The sequence below is a fragment of the Rhipicephalus microplus genome, chromosome 5 (genome assembly GCF_043290135.1).
Source record: "Rhipicephalus microplus isolate Deutch F79 chromosome 5, USDA_Rmic, whole genome shotgun sequence".
NCBI lineage: Eukaryota > Metazoa > Arthropoda > Arachnida > Ixodida > Ixodidae > Rhipicephalus > Rhipicephalus microplus.
The window spans coordinates 190049711-190073397 of record NC_134704.1 but is presented as its reverse complement, the minus strand read 5'-3'; the positions used below and the strand labels follow the sequence as shown (position 1 = coordinate 190073397).

At 44.6% G+C, this 23687-nt stretch overlaps 1 protein-coding gene across 21 annotated transcripts in view; it reads left to right on the top strand.

Moving 5' to 3' along the window:
* The window catches only part of LOC119174053 (uncharacterized), a 461603-nt gene that overhangs the window by 164797 nt on the left and 273119 nt on the right, over nucleotides 1-23687 (top strand). For 18 of the 21 annotated variants that reach the window (XR_012895535.1, XR_012895534.1, XM_075896324.1 and 15 more), the window contains one exon: nucleotides 16758-16892. The exons of the other annotated variants lie outside the window; for them this stretch is intronic. Coding sequence is in view for 16 of the 18 variants with exons in the window: in XM_075896324.1 (XP_075752439.1) it covers nucleotides 16758-16892 (135 nt within the window). In the remaining 2 variants the exon portion in view is untranslated. The remainder of the gene's footprint in view (nucleotides 1-16757; nucleotides 16893-23687) is intronic. 21 annotated transcript variants of the gene reach the window in all.

The window sequence follows — 23687 nt, the reverse complement described above, 5'->3', positions numbered from 1 at the left end:
ACCATCTGTGCACCCTTCCTCCTCTACACACCGCGTTCGACATCTACAATTCTCCTGATTCTCCAGTGGACGCGCATGTGGCGTCGCGCTTCGAGAACATTCAACAGCTGACAGTGCATTGGCCGTCGTGCTGTATATATACTCAAGGTCGGCGCTCGCTCGCTCAGTTGCCGCTCGTCGGTTGGTTTGTACGGCGCGTCGACGTCCAAGGTCGCGGTGAAATGAATTCCAACGAATCCACAAACACAATGATCGACGTCCCTTCGAGCAGCGCCGCCCTTTCGCATACGTGTGTACGTGTTCACTCATTTAACACCCCCTCCTACAACCACGTTAACCAATTTAGCCATCGACCCAAGTAAGTCGCAATTTAACACCCCATTTCACAACCACGTTAACCAATTTAGCCATCGACCCAAGTAAGTCGCACTTTAACACCCCGTTAACCAATTATATGGTCCGCATCCTCCTCAGTGTTCCCCCGAGGGAAGCTGCGGGCAATTTTTTTTTTAAACAAAAGCTCAGGGGATGTTAGCAGAGCACGTGGGATAGACACAGACAATACAATTTCATGATATTAAGCCGCTTTTAGGTACTTGGCTGCCACTACCGAAGTCACAACACACAGAAATAACTATGGCTAAGAACAGGACATACACGCTCTAGACGTTCATATCTTCTGTCTACCGGAAATCCACCATAGTGTGAGAGATGTGGAGAACCACTTACAGTTCTCTTCAATTTCGTCCAGTGCAATGAGTTAGATGCTCTAAGAAAAAGCACTTCTTACTGCCTTACCGACAGCAGCTCCCAATTCACCCTCTCGGATGCTCATCGGTAGGAATCCGATTTTTCAACTGCAATCACTTTTAATGTTTTTAAACGATCTTCATAGCTTTTACCCAATATTTTGAGGTGATCCGTAGTGTGACCTTTGTACCGTAATTGTGTCTGCAGTGACTTCAACTACGCCATGGTTTTATTATGATGACATTTTTCCATACACTTTCCCTGCACACATTTTACGCCACTACCAAGATTTTATTACCTCTATGTTTTTACCCGCGTTAGCACCAGGAATACTAAGGCCTCTTTACAGCCACGCATCACATCCTTGTTCATATCTCTAGCCTACTGAAATGGCGCTCTTTGGCCTTGGTCCATGCGCCATAAAATGCCCCTCATCATCAAGTTAAAAGAACTTTCAGAATTCAGACTCCGTGATAAAAGTGGTGTCATGCACAATGAAATTCAGTGGACCGCCTAGAGACAACCACATGAGTGCATCATCTTTAATGATAGGAAAACATTCAGTACAGAAGACTCGGAAGAAAATGCAAATAGACGAACATGCTGTCAGTGAATCAGTCACCAAAAGAACTTTGCAGTCGTTCACTTTCATTGAAAGTTTTTTCAGGGCTAATACATTTGCTATGAGCTCGGCTTAGAATGTGGGAGTATAGTCCGTAAGAGGCAGAGAGCATAAACCCTCTCAGAGAGTGTCTCCTTCCTTTTCGCCCAGTGATCAGTCAGTAGCACTTGCATTATGCAATTATTCTTACACCGTTGTCTGACAGTGAAGTTATGTCCTTCTTCTTGCAGTAAAGCCACCTATGTGTCGAGCATTCCAGTACCGCTAGTGAAATCGATACATATACTCTCACCATTCGAAACTCATATTCAACCAAAGTTTGTTACTAGGAATAATTAATTCTGGTCTCTCTGGTGGTTCCTTCATTCTTAGTAGAAGCCACCAGAGTGACTGCGATGTTTCAGTAAGGAGGATAAAATCTAAATAGGCAGCTACAAGTCGACATATATTACCAGTGTGTTTAAAAGTTTGAGAAATCGTTTTAGAGCACTCATCATTTTTAGACTGCTATAATCTAATTCATCTGGCTGGTTTCCGTAACAAGTTCTGTGAGCTTGCCGTACATGTACACAAAGATATTTATTAGGGACATTTGTATGTGGGCAAAGTATGGGTGGTATAGTTTCAGATTTTTTAAAGGCATTCGACCGTGTTAACCGTAGTACTTTGTTAAGTTATAAACATGGCAATAAATAAATACCCAGATGACAAAATCATATGATCATTAATAATTTTACCGAAGTGCATCTATGAAATTCGGACAATTTGTGATACAGCCAAGTGCATTCTATTCACAGAGAACACCAGTGTTTTTTCTTCAGGGAACTTCCAAAAGGACCGTAATAATAGTGGTAACGAAGCTCAATTGAAAATAAAAAACTGAATAACTCAAAACCACTTAAAAAGTTTGGCAGATCCTACGTACCTGGGAATCAACTTCATGCGAAGCACGCGGAGGGAAGGTGACCGTGTTGCATTTTTTTGGAGCGACACCTCATGAAATGACGCTATGTATATGTAGAAATCTTGCATGGCGAGACATATGTTGAAAAAATGCAGATGTTTATATAACCAGTTTTCCACTTGGACAATGAGGTCAGCTGGAAATGTGTTTTAGCCACACCAGAAGCTGATATGAAGCGGTGATGCTCGCGAAGATGCTGGCCCTTGACACTGCAACCTAAATAAGTTTCAGCGCATGGCACCTCAATAGAATTGACGTTAACCCGACGTGACGGCTGTATGAAAGACGTACACATGTAACGTTAATGAAATTGGGTAGGCAGCACTGCAACTACTATTGACTTTCACAAAGATTAGTGTCTATTAGGAAAGTAGTTCTGAGAGCTCGCGTAGCTCAGTGGTTGAATGCTTGACTGCCACGCAGAATGCTTGTGTTCGATTCCTGCTGGGACCCTGAAATTAATTATTTGCATTGGTTGGGTGATAAACCAACCTATGTCATGTTTTTTTAACACTGATATTTATTCTACGCTTTTGCTGGGTCGACGCTACCAATGTCAGGTATGGCTTAAAGCTCACGCGTTAAAATTGCCCATGCGTGTTCTCTTCGTTCCTGGGTTATATACTAAGTGTCAATCACCTATGGCACATTCGAGCATACCAGTGGCACATACCCGTCTTTGGGTATGTGCCTCTGTCTGGCGGGAAGTGTTTGACGACGTATGCACGATGGGATTGTGACAATAATTTTGTTTTGATTAGCGCGTCATATTTGTGAAACCCTCGTATCCTCCCATGCTAATTATGGTTCACGCCAAGTCAAGGGGGTGACTACAAGAGCAGCTGAATGTAAGCAACTAGATAGATAGATAGATAGATAGATAGATAGATAAATAGATAGATAGATAGATAGATAGATAGATAAATAGATAGCTCAAAGAAGCCGAAGTATGTTAAGAAATGCTTCGCATTTAAAACTATGAACCATCTCCCTGAAGGAATTTATGAAGGGGCGTGAATCAGCAGCAATGTGCAATGCGTTGACCCGGTTGAAACGAGCGTCGACGTGAGTGCTCAAAGAACACTTTGAAGTGGAACTCGCTGTGGCGTTTACTGGAGTATACGTTTGTTTGAAATGCAAAAACACGGGAGAGCGGACGCGTTGAAGACGCTTCCTCGGCTCGCATCTCGTCGGTGTTACCCGCGTGCAGTCAGTATTCTCGAACGCAATCGGCGTCCTTGACTCGCACCTCGTTGGTGTCGTTGGTATTCTACTGCCGACGCTTGCGTTCGGCTTCTCTGACTCGCGCCTCGTGGAATGTTCAAGGCGCGACTTCGCCAATCGCGAATGCGATCGACGAATGCGATGGCCGGATAAGGTATGCGCACACTAGTGGGAAGCATGTCCCGGCGGCGTCCCCGCCCGTAAGCGTGATCGCGCGGCAAGCAGGGGCGTGCTGTCCACATTGCCGTTCCACAGGACCACAACCGGGCTAAACGACGGCGCGCGAGCGCGTGCAGTGCGCCTACGCGCGGCTTCTCACCAACAAATGGAGAGAGGTGGCGCAGGTAAGGAGATCAATCAATCAATGAATAAGTTTATTTGGCATTCATTAAAGCAAGATAACAAACACGAGGACTAGAACAAAAAGCTGCTGTCAAGCAGCTTGACAAAGGTTCTTTCCCAGTTCCTGACAGCCAAAGAAAACATTGTACCATGCATACAAACACCTCCTGTTCTACATTTCTAATAGACTTTTCATGTAGTCATATGTAGCAGAGCAGTTAAAAAAGTAAAAAAATATATAAAACGTAATAAATGACAATTAAGATGTACAATGTTTGGTTGCACAAAACAAAAAAATTGTAAAATAGTGCATCACGAAAGCAGACATGATGTACAGTAATGACTGTGCACAGATTATTTTACACAAATGAGACCAATTTATATGCGCTATATGGACTATTAAGCATTTATATATACACATGATAACTGTTTCGTAACAAAAAAGAAGCATGTGAACAAGTCAACACTGAAAAAACTGATAATTTCACAACGGAACATCTAGCTGGCATTGTTTTATAGTAAACCCATAACACGCACTAGTGCCCCGAAGACAAGTGCCCAAGTAAATACTGCTTGATTGCGTTTTGTGAAGAATTTTCTGAGTGAATGCTATTCTTTTCTTGTTTATTGAGCACGCATGACACATAGTATGACAGGCTGCTAATTCTATATTTCGTGCATGAAAAAGGTATGAGTCATTTGTCTCTTTCCCTTATGTTGTATGAAATACCTTTGTGTATAGTCAGATTGCGTAACAAGAAACTGTGGTTGTTACTTAGGGAAGTATTTTTAGCATTTTAAAGTGAAGGTGAGATTAACAAACTCGAAAGTGGACGGATCATTAGGGTGAAAAATAACTTTCCAGTATAGGCTTCATACTGAGCATTTTCTGTGTGGTGAACTGCTTTTTTTTCTAAAGCAGACACAGCCTATGTAAATTAACTTTTGTAGTGTCACCCCATACTAAGTGACAATACGTTAATGAGGGCTAAGTAGGCTGTTATAAATTATTCGTTTAACGCTCCACGGTAAAATATAGCGCAGTCAACGGAGCACCCCACAGGCTCTCGCTAAACGTGTGACAATATAATCAGCACGATTATTCCAGGTGAGATGATTATTAAAACAACTTCCAAGGTTTTGACGTTTGACGCAAGTTCTATGCGATCAAACACAAGCTCTACTCTGAAATCAATAAAATCATGTCGTTGTGGCGGGGTGAAAAGGACCGCCTTTGTTTTTGATTTATTCAGTTTTAGGGAGTTAACAGAGCTCCATTTGGCCAACTGCTTTCGTGCAGCATTAGTGATGACCGAGAGAGTGTTTATGTCATTCGACCTCACAAAAATGCTAGTTTCATCTGCGCAAACTATGAAGTTTGCGTCATTTTAAATGTTTGATTTGTCATTGACTTGAATGTTGAATAAATTGGGCCCCAGTATACTACCTTCCGGTACTGCTTCAGTTATTTCTTCTACTGTAGGATGTTCTGACATATTGGCAACACATTGCTTTCTGTGCTTTGGATACGGAATCATAATGCAAGAGGAGTGCCAAGAAAATCGTAATACTCTAGTTTTGTAAATAAAGTGCGGTAATTCAGGCTGTCGAAGGCCTTGGAGTAGTCAACAAAGATACCCAACAGATATCGTTCATTTTCAAAACTTCAGTATTAACTCTTTTTTTAGCAGAGCTAGCTCTGTGGACATTTTTTCACGAAAATAATATTGTAGCGCCGTTATGATCGAGTGTTCGTACAGAAAGCCGTCATTCTTTGGAAATTATTTTTTCTCATCCTTTTGATATAACAGGAAGAACGGACACGGGCCGATGATTCCAGAATACATTTTTATCGTCAGATTTCAAAGTGACGCTATCTTTAGCACACTGCATTTCCTGGGGGAAGATTCCAGTAGAAATTTAAAGGCTAAAATTGTGTGTAAGTGCAGGTGATGTAAGCCACAAACTTTATCGGCCTTATCTGTAACCCGTTTATGTCACGTGCCATGCTATTATAAGAACACAAAAACTTGAAAGACTTCTTCTGCAGTTGTGGACAGAAAAAAAGCCGTATGAGCTTTTCGTAGACCTAGAAAGTTTGTGGTGGCAATATTAAATTCACTTTTTTTCTAAACTTTCAAAGTAATCGTTAAACTTATATGCAAGTTCTACGCCCCTTATGATTCTGTCATTATGTATTAGCTGAAGCTCATTATTCTCTTGATTCTTGTGGTTTAATAGGTGGCCAATTTCACGCCAAAGTAAGTCGCTACAACTGCCTATTTGACTTAAAAAGTTTTCCTAGTAAACTTTTTTAGTATGTCTTAGGAACTTAGTTACCTAGTTGAGATGCTTCTTCAATGTCGTAAACTTACTTGGGTCTCTTGTTTTGACAAAGCAATAGTATAGCGAGTTGTTTTACTTATCGTGATCGCGCAGTCTTTATTAGGCCAAGGTTTACGACAATTCGCGCATTTTTGCAGTTTTAAACTTGATACACTTCTCATAGACACCTTTTAAAATGTGTAGAAACGTGTTATATGCTTCATCAGGGTCAGTACACTGTAACAACGTGTTCCCACTTACGTTTCCGATTTCATTTTGCAACATGCTTAGTGTTTTAAAATTTATTTCTTGGGCAACAAAAGCCTTAGAGTGGTGAGCCCCCCGCGACGGCGCAGCCAATGAACAAAACATAAGGATTGGCCAATGATCACCCGAATCAGCTACAATGGTACCTGCTTTTCTGTCTTCATTAGTACAGTTTGTTATGAAAAGGTCAAGGAGGCTATCCATAGTGTTGCTAAGGTGTGTAGGTGCTTTTATCGCATTTGTACAATGAAGTTACAGAGGAATAGGTTGAAGATCACACGCACTTTTGGTATTTTGCGAAAGCCTAGTGAAGTCTTATGAAATTTAGCACCCTTTTGAGAAAAAGAGAGCATGTGCGGGTATTTTCGCTTGGTGGGTGGTACTAAACAATGAAAACATATGTTTTACATTGTACGCTTTGAACTTCGTAGTCTGGCGTTATAAGAGAGAATTCTGGTAGCGTCGTACATGACAGTTCACTCGATATCAGCTGTAGCACGCCTCCACCACGACGTGTTGGCCTGTTTATGAAGAAAGTTTGATATCCTGGAAAGCAAAGAACGTCATCATGTTTATACCTAGTTTTTGATAACCTTAATAATCAAACCTGAAACATAAATGCATAAAAACAAAATATACTCATCGTATTTATTTCTCGCGGACTGCACACTGCAGTGTAAGAAATTCATATTGTCACCACGAATTGCAACATCTAGTTTATGAAGCATGGTTAGTACAAGAAGCCAGTGGAATGCAGAAAGTGGCCCTCACAAGTGTGGGATTAGCTAGTAGATGTTTGGTTGACCATCTTTTCTGGGTCAGATTGACATGCAATCTACACAGCTCGGCATATTTTCGTTTGCAGCGCAAAAACTTTGCCACCCTTAGCGCACGCAAAGCGCCAGTTAGTTCCCGTTTATTGCTATGGTCATACCGAGCAGTAGCTTTAATCGTGAGCAAACGTGCTCGTTAACATACACAGGTTGTTTCTTCGTGTAGCCGATGTCCGATGTAGTGAACCTACTTTTTCTTGCCATTTCGACAATAGCATTTCGCTTAGCACGTTTGTTAAAAACAACTAAAATGTTAGGGTCAGAATTAGCATTCCGTGTAGGCAACCTGTGGCATATTTCTATAACATCATTTAATATCGGTACGCCAATCACATTGGCCGCTTTGTCAAGTATGCCTTCAAGGCTTTCATTGTTCCTGTGCTGCAATGCTCAATGCATTTTCATGGGCTTTCTTTTTCAAAGCTACAACTTCTTGCAAGAGAGCTTCTTGTGCTCTCTGAGAGAGGAATTTTCTTTTCTCAGTTCAGTGCATTCATTTTTTCACAGATTTAAACTCTTTGCTAATGAAAGATATACTGGTTTTCATCTCCGTTATTTCTTTACGGAAGTCGCGCTTCAAGGCAACGAAGTAGGCATTCACGTACGAGCTAGGAGGGACAGATAAATTGCTTAAGGAGCTTCGGCCCTAAAGCACCAGTACTCTGCAAATGCTAGCAGGAGTAGAGGCCATTGCATTGAAGTATATTATACACCAACACAAAGAATGAGAAATTAAGAAATTTCGTATAAAGTACAGTAAAGAAATGCTGTGGTTAGGGCTTCCAGTTTTGCTAAATAGAATTAGTAACAGGCAGCATTCTAACATTCGACAGACCTTGTTTGAAGACCTACGGAGACTTTTCCACAGAATATTGTTACCATGAACTTGTCTCCATATTGTCGCCTTCTATTTGTCTTTCCTTTTCTTTGCCCTTAAAGAAAATATTTTTGAACGTTTTTTGATAATGTTTTAGAAAAGAACGTTTTTTCTCTTGAATGAATGATAGCCATGTGCAATATAATTTCTGGACATTATACCTTATATATTTAGCTGTTTGTTGCCACCATTTACACTTCAATACGTTTAGGGTGGTGAGACACGATCAAGCTGAATTTTTCTTAGTCTCTCACAACATTATTGTTGTAAGAACACAATGAAGGGAAGGAAATAATTTAATAATAACTTTCGAGTGAAGTAAGGGCTCTTACAATGAGCCTTTTAATTATATTTATGGTAACAGTATGACTTTAGAAGCAATTCTCTCGTCGAATCAAATTTTCGGTCTCGCTGATGATTCATCGTTCGAATCAATGTCTTATAATGTCTGCAGTTGGTCTTGCACAAACAAAAGTTGTCGTTTATATAGTCTCGACCAAGGCTCATTAGAAATAATGCGAATTCATATATGAATACAAACTTCAAGCGTCTTTAAGGTAATGTCACCGCTCATAATAAGGTCATTGCTTGCCAATTGTCCCGGTCATTTTGACAACCATCTCAAGATATTTGAAAAAAAAATTGTGCTCACTTACTTCATTGAAAACAGTGAAACGATAGAATATTTCCGAGAGAAAAAAATGCTAACGTGGCTGCCCTCTGAACTTCCCGGAATGTCGTTTGTGTGCTCTGTGGAAATATTTAGTTTAAAATAACGCTGCTTCTTTCTAATAAAGCATTGGTCTACAAATGAAGTAAAGTTGGTCTACAAATAAGTAAACCGGCACATACGCCTGCTAGAATTAAGCTAAAATGTGTTAAGTTTGCCTTTTTCTATTGTAATACTGCACTCTGTTTAAATATCTGAGTAGTAATTTTTTACTTCAAAGTAGGTATAGATTGAAAGAAAAGTATTTTTATATCTCTCATCGTGCTGAACTTTACGAGAAATAACCGACAAACTCCGCAGAATATGTCATTTTTGTCCACTACGAGACGCAATTTGCACCATGGAGTGGTCCAATTAAAAATCACTGTTATACTTAGATCGAAAGATAACGAGCTGTTCTTTTTATATGGCAAATATTATCATTATAATTTTCGTTTTAAGGAAGGAATTATATTTGAACTTTCCTTTTGACGTCAATAAGGAATTTCAAGGCTGCAGTGGTCGCATCACCAAATGGAAAGATTCAAATATTATTGTCTTCCTTAAAACAAAAAAAAAATGTTGATAAGATTCGCCGTATGAAAAGGAATGCTTATTTTATCTCGATTTGAACATAAAGATGATTTTCAGTCAGACCACCACATGGTCGAAAGGGCGCCTCATTATAGACAAAAACGACGATGCTGCAAAAATCTGATTTTTCCTTGTTTAATTTAGCAGCTTTAACTGCTCAAATGTTTTTTTTCATTAAATAAACATTTTGTGTATAAGTATTCTAAACTAAAGTATTCACACAAAGTGTCTTATTGCAATAGGAAAAATTCAAACACAACACATTTGAGCTCCATTCTTAGAGGCATATGTGCTAGTAAAATTGCACTAATATTACGGAGCTTCAAATATCTTACACAAGCCCCTTCGTCAACTATTAGACAAAATTTGACATAGAAAAAAATAGATGTACCTCTTAAAATAAATTTTTCCACAAACAACACAGAAACTACTTTCCGGGAAGCTCAGAAGGCAGCCACGTGATTAAATTTTTTTTCTCGGAAATAATCTACCGTATTGCCGTTTTTTTTTTCAAAATACATTTGAGATGGTCGTCAAAATTGCTGGGATATTGGCATAGAATTGCCCAACACACAACCTACTTTCTAGCTACAATTTGAAACACATAATTTGCTAAATGTGTAAACTGCTATATATAGTTTACCAGACATATTCAGACAAAAGAACATTAGCGAAAACTTTATTATCACTCATCTCGCTTCACTTGCATTCAAGTATAAGAATAAAAGGGGCACAAATAATAGGTATTTTATAATCACTCGCATGTAACTTCCAAAATCCGCCGCATTCTTTAGAAAGACGTCGTATTGCATAGTTACGGAAATGTCGACCACCTGGGTTTATTTACAGAGACGAACAACTGCCCATAACTTGAAATAAGATGATTCCACTGATGCAAAGATTGCGCGTTGCATTGACTGAAACCAAACCTGATCATTTCACGACAGCAAAATGTATATTCTCATTTTTTCATTCAACACCGCAAAAACTGTCCTGTGGTGCCAGTAAAAAATTTAACCATCCGATGCACTACCCATTGCTGGACGCAGTCGACAATTTTCTTGGTTGGTGTTGAAATATTCGCGTTTTTTTTACGTTTACCTGCGTTATACTGAATGAAAATACTGTGGGCATTTAGTATACGCATCCTCTTCACCGGTACATTATCATCATTATCATGTGTGGCTCATGCATCCCCATCGTTGTCGCGTAGCATCATCATCTTGGTCCGATCATCTCAGCTGTCGGCTGCCGGTTCTTCGGGCCTAATAAAGGTCTTCCAAACCAAGACTCCATACGTGGTGGAGCGTGCTGTTGGATCCCCCGCCATCCTCTCGACCACTCTACCCCCTGGAGCTACGTTCAGGTCGCCGCTTGGGCCAGGTGTCCGGAAATATGTCGCACCAAGAAGAGGTCGGTGCTGCAGCCGTTTCCACTCCGCCACCGCGTGCCGCGCCTTTTCACGTCATTAACAGCCTCCAGCGTGAGCCCCATCCCTTCGCTGGTATGCGCGGGGAAGATGTGGAGGAATGGCTGGACGATTTCGAACGGGTCGGCGCTGCTAACCGGTGGGATAACACCTACAAACTCGCTTACGTGTCATTCTACCTCACGGGTGTCGCGAAGACGTGGTTCCTCAACCACTTCATGGACATCCCCGACTGGTCAGCCTTCAAAGATCAGCTTCGCCATGTCTTTGGAACACCGGCTGTCCGTTCAGCTCTCGCAAAGAAAGCTCTTGCGACTCGGAAACAGCACATCAGGGAGTCGTATACATCCTACATCGAGGATGTCCTTTCACTTTGCCGCCGGGTTGACACCCCAATGACAGAGTCAGACAAGGTACGCCAGCTTCTTAAGGGCATTGGACCCGTCGCATTCAATGCCCTTGCAATCCAGAATCCGGCTACCGTTGCTGACGTTGCGACAACCTGTCAGCGCCTCGAAGAACTTGAGTCGATGCGCCTACAACCGGACAGTGACGCGGCCCGTATTACGACTGATCCAAACCTACGAGAAACGATAAGGGTGATAATACGCGAAGAATTAGAATCAATGGGATTCACACTACCATCAGTATCTACCATTCAGCCTTCTTCAACGTCATTGCGGGATGTCATCAGGGAAGAGCTCACGTCCATGACCCACATGGCCAACCTGCAGCCCATTGTCTCTCGTACTCTACCATCGTTCCCGCACACCGCCGCCGCACCACCAGGCACCGTCAGCTCGACGTCCCCGCCACGAACGTACGCGTCGGTTGCTGCCGCACCTCCCACAAGCTTTCCCACGAGCTTTTCATCACCACCGCGTGAGCCGTCACCTGTCCCTCTGACTTCTCTCTCTCCTGGTGCAGTTAGCGCAAGCTACTACACTCCTCATCGATCGACTCGGCCTACGTGCTATTATTGCGGCTATCGCGGTCACATTGCACGCTTTTGCCGCAAGCGCCAGCAAGACGAGCGCCGAGGGTATGACATACGCGAACGGGACTATACCGCAGGAGCCTTGTACCAGGGTCGCCGTTATTCGTCACCGCCGCGTCAGTCTCCATCTCCGCCAGCATCGGGTGAACTGCGCAGTAGTCACCGATCAACCCGACGCCGTTCACCGTCGCCTTACCGTCGCTCTTCTTCTCCTCTTCAGCCCGCTTTCCTTACTTCTGATCGGCGTCCGGAAAACTAAGCGATGCAGTTTTTGGAGGACAAACTGCATTCCAACACAAGACCCCAATTCCTCCAGCGCGCCCCTACAATATGATTGCGGTCACAGTTGAGGGAGTGGACGTTGATGCTTTGGTGGACACTGGGGCTGCGTTTTCTGTTATTCGTGCTGATTTGTGTGCCCGTCTTCGAAAAGTCACGACGCCTTATGATGGACCGACACTGGTTACAGCCCAGGGAACAATGATTCGCCCTTCCGCTCTCTGTACTGCCCGTGTACTAATCGACGAAATTCTTCATCATATAAAATTTGCTGTGCTATCCCCGTGCTCCCATGAACTCATTTTAGGCTGGGACTTTCTTTCCTCTGCTTCTGCGGCTATTTGCTGTGCACAACGTGTCGTCCATCTTACTGACACGGACCACTTGCTCAACGACGAAACCTACAGGCCACTTCGACTCATCGCTGCAGTAGACATCGAGTTACCACCAAACGAACATCAATTAGTGACAGTTTTGTCCAACGACGTCGACTCTGGTGACATTTTGGTCACTCCGTCACCGTATTGCCTTAATAAAGGCATAGCTCTGGCATCAGGTGTGGCTCGCTTCAACGATGGATCAGCTGTCCTCGCTGCTACGAACACCACACCAGATAAAATTTTACTGCCACGGGGCACTACTGTCGCCTGCGTTGCCGATCTGGAGCCTGTGTGCGTCGTGCCTCTTACCCCTGCCTCCTCTAAAGGCCATCCTGGAGATCATGCTGCTTCCTCGGCCTTTACAGCAGCCATCAACAAGGACTTGACAGACTTGCAGAAGCAGCAGCTGCTTGATTTGTTGCAAAAGCATTGCAAACTCTTTTGACGTTCATTCATCCAGCCTGGGTCAGACAACTGCTACAGCACATCGTATTCAGACTGACGGAACATCCATTGTGCATCGTCGTCCGTACCGCGTCTCCCTAGCCGAACGAAAAATCATTGAGGAAAACGTAGACGATATGCTGCAACGGGAGATAATCCGACCCTCAACCAGTCCTTGGTCGTCTCCAGTGGTTTTGGTGCGTAAAAAAGACGGTTCCGTACGATTTTGCGTCGATTACCGAGCACTCAATAAGATCACTAGAAAGGACGTATACCCCATGCCACGCATCGACGACGCCCTAGATTCCTTACAGGGTGCTGAATACTTTTCGAGCCTCGACTTGCGTTCAGGCTATTGGCAAATCCCCATGCACGAAGATGATAAAGAAAAAACTGCGTTTGCAACGCCGGACGGCCTATACGAATTCAATGTTATGCCGTTCGGTCTATGCAATGCGCCCGCAACTTTTGAGCGCATGATTGACACCGTGCTGCGTGGCCTGAAATGGAAGACTTGCCTATGTTACCTCGATGACATTGTTGTCTTTTCATCGACGTTTTCTCAACATTTGCAACGCTTGGACGAGGTCCTGACTTGTCTTGCGGGCGCTGGTCTTCAAATTAACACCAAAAAGTGCCATTTCGCCAGCAGATCTATCAAGGTACTCGGTCATATTGTAAGCAAGGACGGAATTCGCCCAGACCCTGATAAAACTGCTGCAGTCCTTCGCTTCCCTCGCCCTGACAAACCAAAAGATTTGCGAAGTTTCCTTGGTCTCGCCTCTTACTTTCGGCGATTCATACAAAACTTTGCCTCCATAGCCGCACCACTTCATAAGCTACTTGCTTCCGGTATGCCCTTTCAGTGGTCTCAGGAATGTGAATCAGCTTTCGACAGGTTGAAGAGTGCCCTCACGACCGACCCTGTACTTGCTCATTTTCACGATGATGCACCGACCTTCCTGCACACAGACGCTAGCGGCCGCGGTTTAGGAGCCGTGCTCCTGCAACGCGACAACTCTTCGCGAGAGCGAGTCGTTGCATACGCCAGCCGCGTCCTCTCCGCAGCCGAGAGGAACTACACGATCACCGAGCAGGAGTGCCTCGCCATCGTTTGGTCAGTACAGAAATTTCGTCCATACCTGCATGGCCGCCATTTCACCATTGTGACCGACCACCATGCTTTATGTTGGCTTTCGACACTCAAGAACTTGTCGGGACGCCTCGGACGCTGGATTCTACGCCTCCAAGAATATGATTTTGAGATCGTGTACAAGTGTGGCAGGAAGCATAGTGACGCCGATGCTCTTTCTCGCTGCCCACTACCAGCGACTCCACTCGGGGTTTCAGCCGTCAATTTGCACAACACGCCCTCGGAGTCCACGTCTACGGCGGTTTCCTCTCTCGCCTCTATGGACCAGCTGCCTTCGGACGACCCGCACGATTTTCCTTCTCGACAGTTGGCTGACCCATACTGTCGACGTATTATAGACTACCTCACTGGCAGTTCCCGTCCACCTAATGCAAGGCTGCGTCGCCAGCTCTCGCAATTTAAGCTGGACAACTCGGTGCTGTACCGCAAAATTTACCATCCTGACGGTCAGCGCTGGGTTCCCGTTCTACCCCGATCGCTTCGGTCCGAAGTCCTCAGGGCACTTCATGACCATCCGACTGCTGGTCACCTTGGTTACCATAAAACCTACGATCGCCTTCGAAGTCGGTTTTATTGGCCAGGCATTACCACTAGCGTAGCTCGGTACGTCGGGTCCTGCACTACCTGCCAATGTAGAAAACTACCAACATCTGCTCCCGCCGGTAAACTACAGCCTCTTCCGTGCCCAGCCACACCATTCGAAGTTGTAGGCGTCGATCTTTATGGCCCCCTCCCAGTCAGTGCTGCTGGAAACCGGTGGATAGTAACAGCCATTGACCATTTGACGCGCTACGCCGAGACGGCATCCGTTACTACAGGTTCAGCTTCTGAGATTGCCGATTTCATCCTCCGAGCCATTATACTGCGTCATGGTGCTCCACGTGTGTTGCTCAGTGACCGTGGAAGGGCCTTCCTTTCACAACTAGTGAACGAACTTCTTCAGGCCTCCGGCACAACTCACAAGACTGCCTCTAGTTATCACCCCAGACTAACGGCCTCACTGAGCGATTCCACCGCACTCTTGCAGACATGATCGCCGCCTATATTCAACCAGACCACAAAAACTGGGACGTTGTTCTCCCATTCGTCACTTTCGCCTACAATACGGCCATTCAGCGAACAACCGGCTACTCGCCATTTTACCTAGTTTATGGACGCTCCCCTACTACTTTCCTGGACGTCTCCTTCTTTACCTGCCAAGTGAATTCATCTCCATCCTCTTCAGAGGAATACGTTTCACGACTCGCACAGTGCCGCCAACGAGCTCGTATAAACACTGAAGCCCGCCAGGAAGACAGAAAGCTAGTTTATGATGAATCGCATCGTGATGTATTCTTCCAACCTGGAGACGAAGTGCTCCTTTTGACGCCTGTTTGCACACCTGGTTTGTGCGACAAATTTCAGCCTCGGTTTATTGGACCGTACACAGTTCTTGAAGAGACTTCACCAGTGAATTATCGCGTGACGCCACTTGTAGCCCCAGCAGATCGCCGTTATCGAACTACAGAGGTCGTCCATGTCTCCCGTATGAAGCCCTTCATGCGACGTTCTTTGTCCCCTTGACTTGCCGCGGCCAGGCTGGCCGCTTTCACGTGGGGGGAATTGATGTGGGCATTTAGTATACGCATCCTCTTCACCGGTACATTATCATCATTATCATGTGTGGCTCATGCATCCCCATCGTTGTCGCGTAGCATCATCATCTTGGTCCGATCATCTCAGCTGTCGGCTGCCGGTTCTTCGGGCCTAATAAAGGTCTTCCAAACCAAGACTCCATAATACACATATAGGTCTCTGTTAGTACTATGAATTAAATCGGCACTGCCTTCACGTCAGGTGATGATCTGCTTATGAGCGCCTCTAGACCAAGTTTTAAGCGTGCTCATGAAACCTTACACGCCACTTTGTCCTAGAAGTGACGTATACTGCTACTCATTACAGCCGTGCATAAGTATAGTGGAATTTCGATGACTTGGCTTGGCTGGTGTATAGAGTAACGAGGCCAGGAATAACCACCCATGAAACAGGCACAGACCACTTTTGGCGTTGGCGTACTCATTGCAGTAGAAATACAGAGAAGTTGTATAGTGACACATAATCTCATTGTAACTGCTTGTTATTTCTGAAAATAGCTGAATAAATCAAAATAAAGGTAGTTAAGGGTATAGTCACAGCTACTCCTTCAAAAGCAGAAGTACGACAGCTTTCACTAATCTCGAAAAAAAGGGCTTTTGGGATCAAAACTGCAGCTATCCGGGAAATATGTCTGTGATTTAGTAAGAAAATATATTAAGAAAATTTAGGTGCTGGCCTCTTTAACGTACACCTAATTGTAAGTACATAGTACTCATGCAATTTCACCTGCCTTGAAATTGCGCCCGCCACGATTGGGATTCCATTCCGCAACCTGCGGGTCGACCTTGAGACCACGGGGGCGTGTAATGAAAAAAAGTACACGTTAATATAATTTCTGCCGTCCAAACAGTCCTCACGTTTGAATGTCCTATTATCAAATCATCTCTGTTACTGGAAACTATTCTGCAACTGTTATAGTCCTTCTCTGCGCAGGATCACACCTCGGTGACAGCTGCGATGATGACAGCCAGTGCCGCTGGTTCACGCAATTTGCGGTTTGTTTGCGTGGCTGGTGCCAATGCGCGGACGCCTACATTGTAGCTCTAGGAGGCAGTGAATGCATACCAGGTGAGCGCAAACCGAGTTACGCAGTCTTTCTAAATGTGAAATTACCATTTTTTTGTTCTTATCCGGTATGATGTTTAACAAATGGGATGAAAAAACACGATGCCCTACAATTTGGAATATTTTCCCCTGGGCATGAAGCATTTCGCAGGCACCCGCATTTACAGAAAGGGCTGCCACCAGGTCTGAAAATTTTGAGCTGATCAGCGTAATACACGCACTGGGAATCGAAGAAAAAAAGATTTCCTGGGCGAGTGAGTTTGGACCCGCTATACGTGTCCGCGGTAAACGTATGGTGTGCAGGGCACGTAGAGGGTTCAAGCGCACCATTGCACCTATGTGGCTTACAATATTATTGATTACTATCATGCTTGCTGAAATATGGAAAAGTATAAGCCATAAAAAGAGGCTCATATTCAAGCTAAACGCCGCATGCCCTTTGTCTTACGGGCGTGCGCCCGAAGCAGAAGACTACGGGATGATGCATGACAAATAATGGCCCTACGTGGCTGTGAGTTCTCTGACATCTCTCTTCTACTTGGACATCTGTGTTCCCCAAAAAAGTACCCCCCTCCACAATAGCATGTGATACTGGGATAACTATGTGACGTGATATGTACAGTTTGGTAATTTGTGTCTTGATAAGTAAATAAAACTTAGGAGTAATATTAGGACGCCCAAACGAAAAGCATGGTGCTTTTTATTTTTATTTTATAGAAAATAGCGGCAAGATGCGCAACTCAATTGCCTTAGTTTCGAAAAAATTCTGCCAAGAGCTCGCACGTGCAACAGTAGTGAGCATAAAACAACACGGAGACTTAGGCTTGGCTCTACTGGTAGATTCCTGCCAGCGTAATGCAACAGGCATAGTTCTTGGCAAGTAAGAATATTATATATATTTGTAAGAAATCAAATGGGTACGTGTTATTTTTTCTGTCTCTTCGTGTAGTCTTCATTCATGTTTAGCGCCATTTTCTGTCAATTTTGTTTCATTTTCCCTGTGGCGTGCTTTACCTTGCCATTTATCGCATGGCTAATTTAATGAACCAATCAATACAGGGTGTTTCCCCTAAAAACCACCAAAAAATAGTAGTTATAAAATAAGCCCTACGCTTCTCGTTCGTAGTTCTATGTTGCGTGTCAGAATATAATTTTTGACCAGCCAAGCCCGCTCAGTAACAAAAACAGCCTCATGAATGTTTTAAACACTTGCTTTACAGAAACAAAATCAACACAAAACTGAGTGCCAAAATAACAGAGTTTGCAATTTAGTGTAGATATTGACGCCGCCTAATTTATTTCAAACGTTTTTGTGAAGCACGCAAAGTAAAAAATTACCGCGTGGTTGCCGCTCGACGCGCTGTGCTTTATTGCCCTGAAATTCAACTTTAACAAATGAGCAAGGGCTTCTCACGTACTAAAGTCTCTTTAAGAGGCTACGATCGACGTTAAAAGCCAGTTCTGGCAATTTGTTGTGGTTCGGGGATCTCAATAAAATTCACTACGTTTTGTTCGTTTGAAGGTTGGCATCGTTCATGCCAGATTGCAGGCATGAGTATTTCGCAATTTCTCTTTAAATAACTTTTATTACTTGCCTCCAAACGCTCACCTCGCTTGACTCACTCACGCGAAATGGTGATGTCACAATGTGTGTGATATTTACTTTTGAAAAGCGAACGTTGAAGAACTGTTGTTTTAGTGGAGCATCTGCTTGTATGCCCTGGATTCTATGGATTTGGCAGGTGCTTCGTTGTTTGGGTGTGCGTTTTCTTTTAGCGTGTTGATGAGCGTGCGATGGGTAGCAGTGGTCTTGTGATGTGGGCCGCACACGGTTATCCATATATTCACCCTAAACGAGTACGCATATTAGCCGGCCTGCGCAGGCACAAACTTGGACGGCCTGGACAGGTAATGCCATTCGACAGCGGTATGCGCAAGCAGGCGGGTTGTTCAGTCGGTTCCGAAACTTTATTGTGGCAGCGGACGGCTCCCACGTCGGGACCGTTAGGCCAAGCCATTCGTTCACTACGTGGACCTGCTGGACGGCCCAAAGTGTGCCAGCCAGGAGGCGGCTGCTAGGGCTGCCTCCCACCTGACCGAAGTAGTGTCGGGTTTAGCGTACATCGCCTAGCGCTCCGAGAGCACGTGCACCAGCTTGGATACGGCCCCACATGCGGGGCAAGCGTCATCGAGGACGACGTCACAATAAATAGCATGAGGGAGCTCGAGTTAAAAGTACGTGTCCTTCTACAGCCTTCTGAGCCTAAGGGCCTGTGGCCTATTAAGTTTGTAGCAAGGAATTACGTCATACGTAAATGCATAGTTGGTTTGGTTTCGGTTTTGGTATTACATTTTTTCTATTTATAGATATTTCGAAGTAGTTGGGCGTTTCAGCTATCGGGTGCCAGACAAGAGCGTCTCGGGAACATAAAAGAATCAGAACCTTCACATGGCAAAACAAAAATCGCAGGAATTGCCTTTCAGCGATGATTGCATAATGCCTTTCAAAAAAAAAAAAGAAAGAATCGAAGTAAATAAGCTTGGACAATGCGATGCGATGCAACACCGGAGGCAGCGTTCGGCGTAGCGTAAGTTTTTTTTCCGTTCAGGCCAACGTTAAACATGTAAATGGGGAGAGAGTGACAGTGTGATAGAAAAAGGATATAAAAAGCACGATAGGAGTTTGTAGTGTGCCTTTTTAACGCGAAAGTGCCTAATGCCATGGTTCACCTTGGCTCAGCTGACGTATTGTCATCACGAATATGACGTTGTGAAAGATCTATGACCAAATTACAAATAAAAATAAACTAGAAAATAAAGTTCGTTAGCAGGATGTCCGAACAGTGACCTGTTGCTTCTCAAACCACCTATCAAGGGCGTGAAATTACCGTGTTGGGCGCGCGTGCTCTAAATGTGGCAGCCCCGCCTCACCCCACGGGTTGCAATGCGTGCGCGCCTCCACATGGCGTGGTGAAATTCTTGTAGAAGTTCTCAGGCATGGTCGCTCTCACGCCTTCTTATCTCGGAATTCGTGGGTCCTACATCTTGTGCTCCCACCGCCAGCTTGCTTAGAAGGTACAGCGGTTAAAAAGAGCACGAAGGTCACTTCGCTCGATGTCGTGGTCGCGTTTATGAAAGAAGCGCGCTGCACATACACGAAGTAAGAATTGTGACAGTTCGCGCTCGTGCAGGTGATTACTCGTGCATTAGTTTGACGCGTCTTTATTTCTGTTTTTCCAGCGTATTTAATTTGTCGAGTTGTGGCGGTTGTTTGTCTACGCTCAGCCTGTGTGCTCATGTCATGTGTGCTTTTTGCTTAAGCTTTGAGCGTCTTAGGGTTCTTCACACGACATTACGATATGTTGCTCTAGCATTAATTTTATCATTCTTGTGCAGAAACAACGTAAAATAAAGATTCAGCTGCCTCTCTGAAGGCGCGTTTTACTTGCGTGCGATACCAATTTCAAATAAGAAGGATCAAACATATCATTTTGGACACGATTTTACAGTGGAAAGTCTGAGTTTGGATTGATGTGTTTCACTATGAAAGAGCTTGTGATTATGGCGGAGCGAACGGAAACAGGAGAGAGGTGCGCAAGATTATATTGCAGCAGCTACCCAGGATATCGGATAAATTGTTCGACATTGCTGGGAAACTACGAAACGCATTAGAAGACAGGCCCATTGAAAAAACAGCGTCAGCGTACAAAAGGCATGAATGAGTCACTTAAAACAGACATTATTGCTCGCATGGCCGTAGATCCTTACGCAAGCGTGTGCGATGTGAGTGCTGACACCGGCATTTTCAGCAGTAGTGTTTGGCTTGTACTCAAGTGTGGAGGACTTCCTTAATACTATGTTCACCTGCATCAACAGCTGGAAAACAGAGATTTTCAAAGTGCTCAATAATTCTGCAAATTCATACTTATACATGAAGAAGATTATCTTGGCTTCCTGAAGGACATCAGCTGGCGTGATGAAGCCAGCTTCACGCGAAATGCCCAAGTCAATGTTCGCAATGGCCATTACTGCACTGCTACAAATTCTCACTGGCTGTCACAGTCAGAATACCTAGTGCAGTCAATTTCAGTGTTTGGGGCAGTATTCACAACGGCAAAGTTATCGGCCCGGTGTTTTAAGGCGGTACTGTCACCGCAGAACGCTATCTCAGTGAAATAATAAATGGTTCACTCAATGACTTAGCTTGCAACCTTTCTCTATCAAAGCTCGAGTTCCAGCAAGACGGAGCTTCACTACACAGCTGCGGGTGGAGCCGAAAATGGCTTCATCAAGAATTTTTTCAAATATAAATGGTGTGATTTGGGCCTGTAGAGTGGCCCGCGAGGTCCCCAGATTTGGCTCGGCGGGAATTCTTTCTGTAGGGACAAAAAAAAGACGACGTCTACAGCGAAGCGACGACAATGCGCGCAAGACTATAGTCTGAAATAGCATCTTTGCCGCTCTTCTGATAAGTAATGATGCAAAACGCGAAATAAATTGTGCTAACTCTATGTAGGTTGTGGGTAGGGGCCGGTGAAAAACTGTTTGAGCACACCATGTAACCATGATGTCGAAATAAAATAAGTTCAGACTTTGCAACTAGGCTGATATGTTTCCAACGCCTACCTTTTCTGCAGTTTAGCAGTTTTCTATAAGAGCACAGAACGCTTTTCATTATTCGTTCTGTTTATATCATTACGGCAAGTGATTTTTATTTTACAAGGAGAGGTGATACATAGGCACGGAAGGCTTAGCCTACCAACACACCAATCACACTTCCTCCTTCTGTGCTACCCTTTGTCTAAAGTACGCTATCAGTTCCCCAGGTGTAGATGATGCCTACCGGGTGAGTCCGTCTGTATCGCGAGCAGGATATGGCTTCAAACGGGCGACATGCACAACGTCAGGTTTTCTGAAGTGATGACCGCTAGATGTGAGCTGACGACGTACGTAACGTCGCGGAGGCGTGACAAAGTGAGAAAGGTACTCGTGTAGCAGGCCAGAAACATTTACTAAAAGCTACGCTCGCGGTACTGAACCCAAACCCACATCATATCTCCTTGACTGTAAGAGTTATGTCGATGTCGCTGTTTGTAGCAAGCCTTCCAATGGTCTTGGGGTGGATTAGTTCAGAGACGCGTTATGCCCCTCACTTCCTCTGTGTGACAGAGTGGCCCAGCAAGAGGTGGCTTTTCCAGCTTTCAAAACGGGAGAATGGTGTCAAGGGATGTGCGTTGTTGATGGATGTAGCACATGTAAAGTTGGCTGAATTTGGTGATCTCACGGAGTGCAGTATTGTAAGCGTATGTCATGAATGGTAAAATTTCATCCCAGTTTTTGTGATTCAAGTCAACGTATGTTTATGAGCGTCTTGCTGGCACGCTCAGTGAGTCCGTGAATGGTACAAAGTGGCTTGTCGAAACTGAGAAGCAGACCAGCGAAGCAGCTTCTCCACAATGTCGGCTACAAACTGTCTGCCGCGATCCCTGACAACAGCACAAGAAGACCAATGCCCGAGGATGATGTAGCGTAGTAGGAAGTCTGAAACGTGGTCAGTCATTTTGGCGGTAAGTGGGGCTGTTTCAGCATAACCAGTGAGATGGTCGACGCATATTACAATCTGGTGGTTCTCTGTGATCGACCGCGGCAAAGAACCGATCAAGTGGATACCCAGAATCCAAAAGGGGAATTACTGCGGCATTATAAGATGGTGAATTCCAGGCGGTTCACTAGTTGGACGTCTGTTGCGTTCGCAATGCTCACAACTTGTGACCTACTTAGCTCCAGCTCGACAGATGCCTGGCCAACAGAAACATTGCGACGAATGATGGTAGGTCCCGGAAAATTTTATATGGCCGGATGCTGGGTCTTCATATGTAGCTTGCAGCACGTTGAATCACAAATATTTAGTGACACTCAATAGTAGGCGGGTTTCCTTTGCAGAAACTTTTCACCTATGAAGAATGTCATCCTGTATAACGAAAGTAGACTGTCGCAGCTTCTCGACGGCCGATGAAAAAAACGAAGCCAAACTATGATCTTTGCGTTTCTCAGCACAAAATGTAGCGAAATACAGAAACGGCGTGTCCAGAGCTGCCAGGCAGTTGCCGAAATTGTCGGCGTCACATGCCCTCCAGGGAAGGGGAAGCTTCGACAGGCAGACAGTGTCTGCGTGACGGCGGTCACTCTTGAAACGCACATCAGTTGTCGAAATTGTCGGTGTCACATGCCCTCTAAGAAAGGGGAAGCTTTGACAGGCCAACAGTGTCGGCGTGACAGCTGTCAGTCTTGAAACGCACATCATAGTCATATTCTTGCAAACGAAGTGCCCATCATGCAATGTGGCCAGAAGGATCATGCAGACCAGTGAGCCAACAGAGAGAGTGCTTGTCTGTGGCAATGAAGAATCGGTGGTCATCAAGGTACCGTCGAAACTTATGCACCAGAAAAATGACCTTCAAACTTTCTTGCTTTGTAAGGGCCGCTCCACGCTAGCGGCAAGCATTCCTCACTGTTTGCCGTTGTTAGGCAGCCATGCGCGGTTGTTTACTTTGTGAACGTCCGCAGTTCTTTGCCGTTCAATGAATTGGTCTGAAACCTTTTTTTGCGCCGTTTTCTGCTTGCCGGGAAGTGACGCAGCCAATTAGTGACATAGGAGTGACATCGGTGAGCGTCGCCCTCTGCCTTTGGCTCTTCGCATCGTCTTCGTCGGCCGCGAGACACTTCAAGCTCCTTGCTTTTTGCTCCGCGCTTTTCACGCCACAGTGTGGATGTCGTACGTTTTTTTTCCAAGGCTTG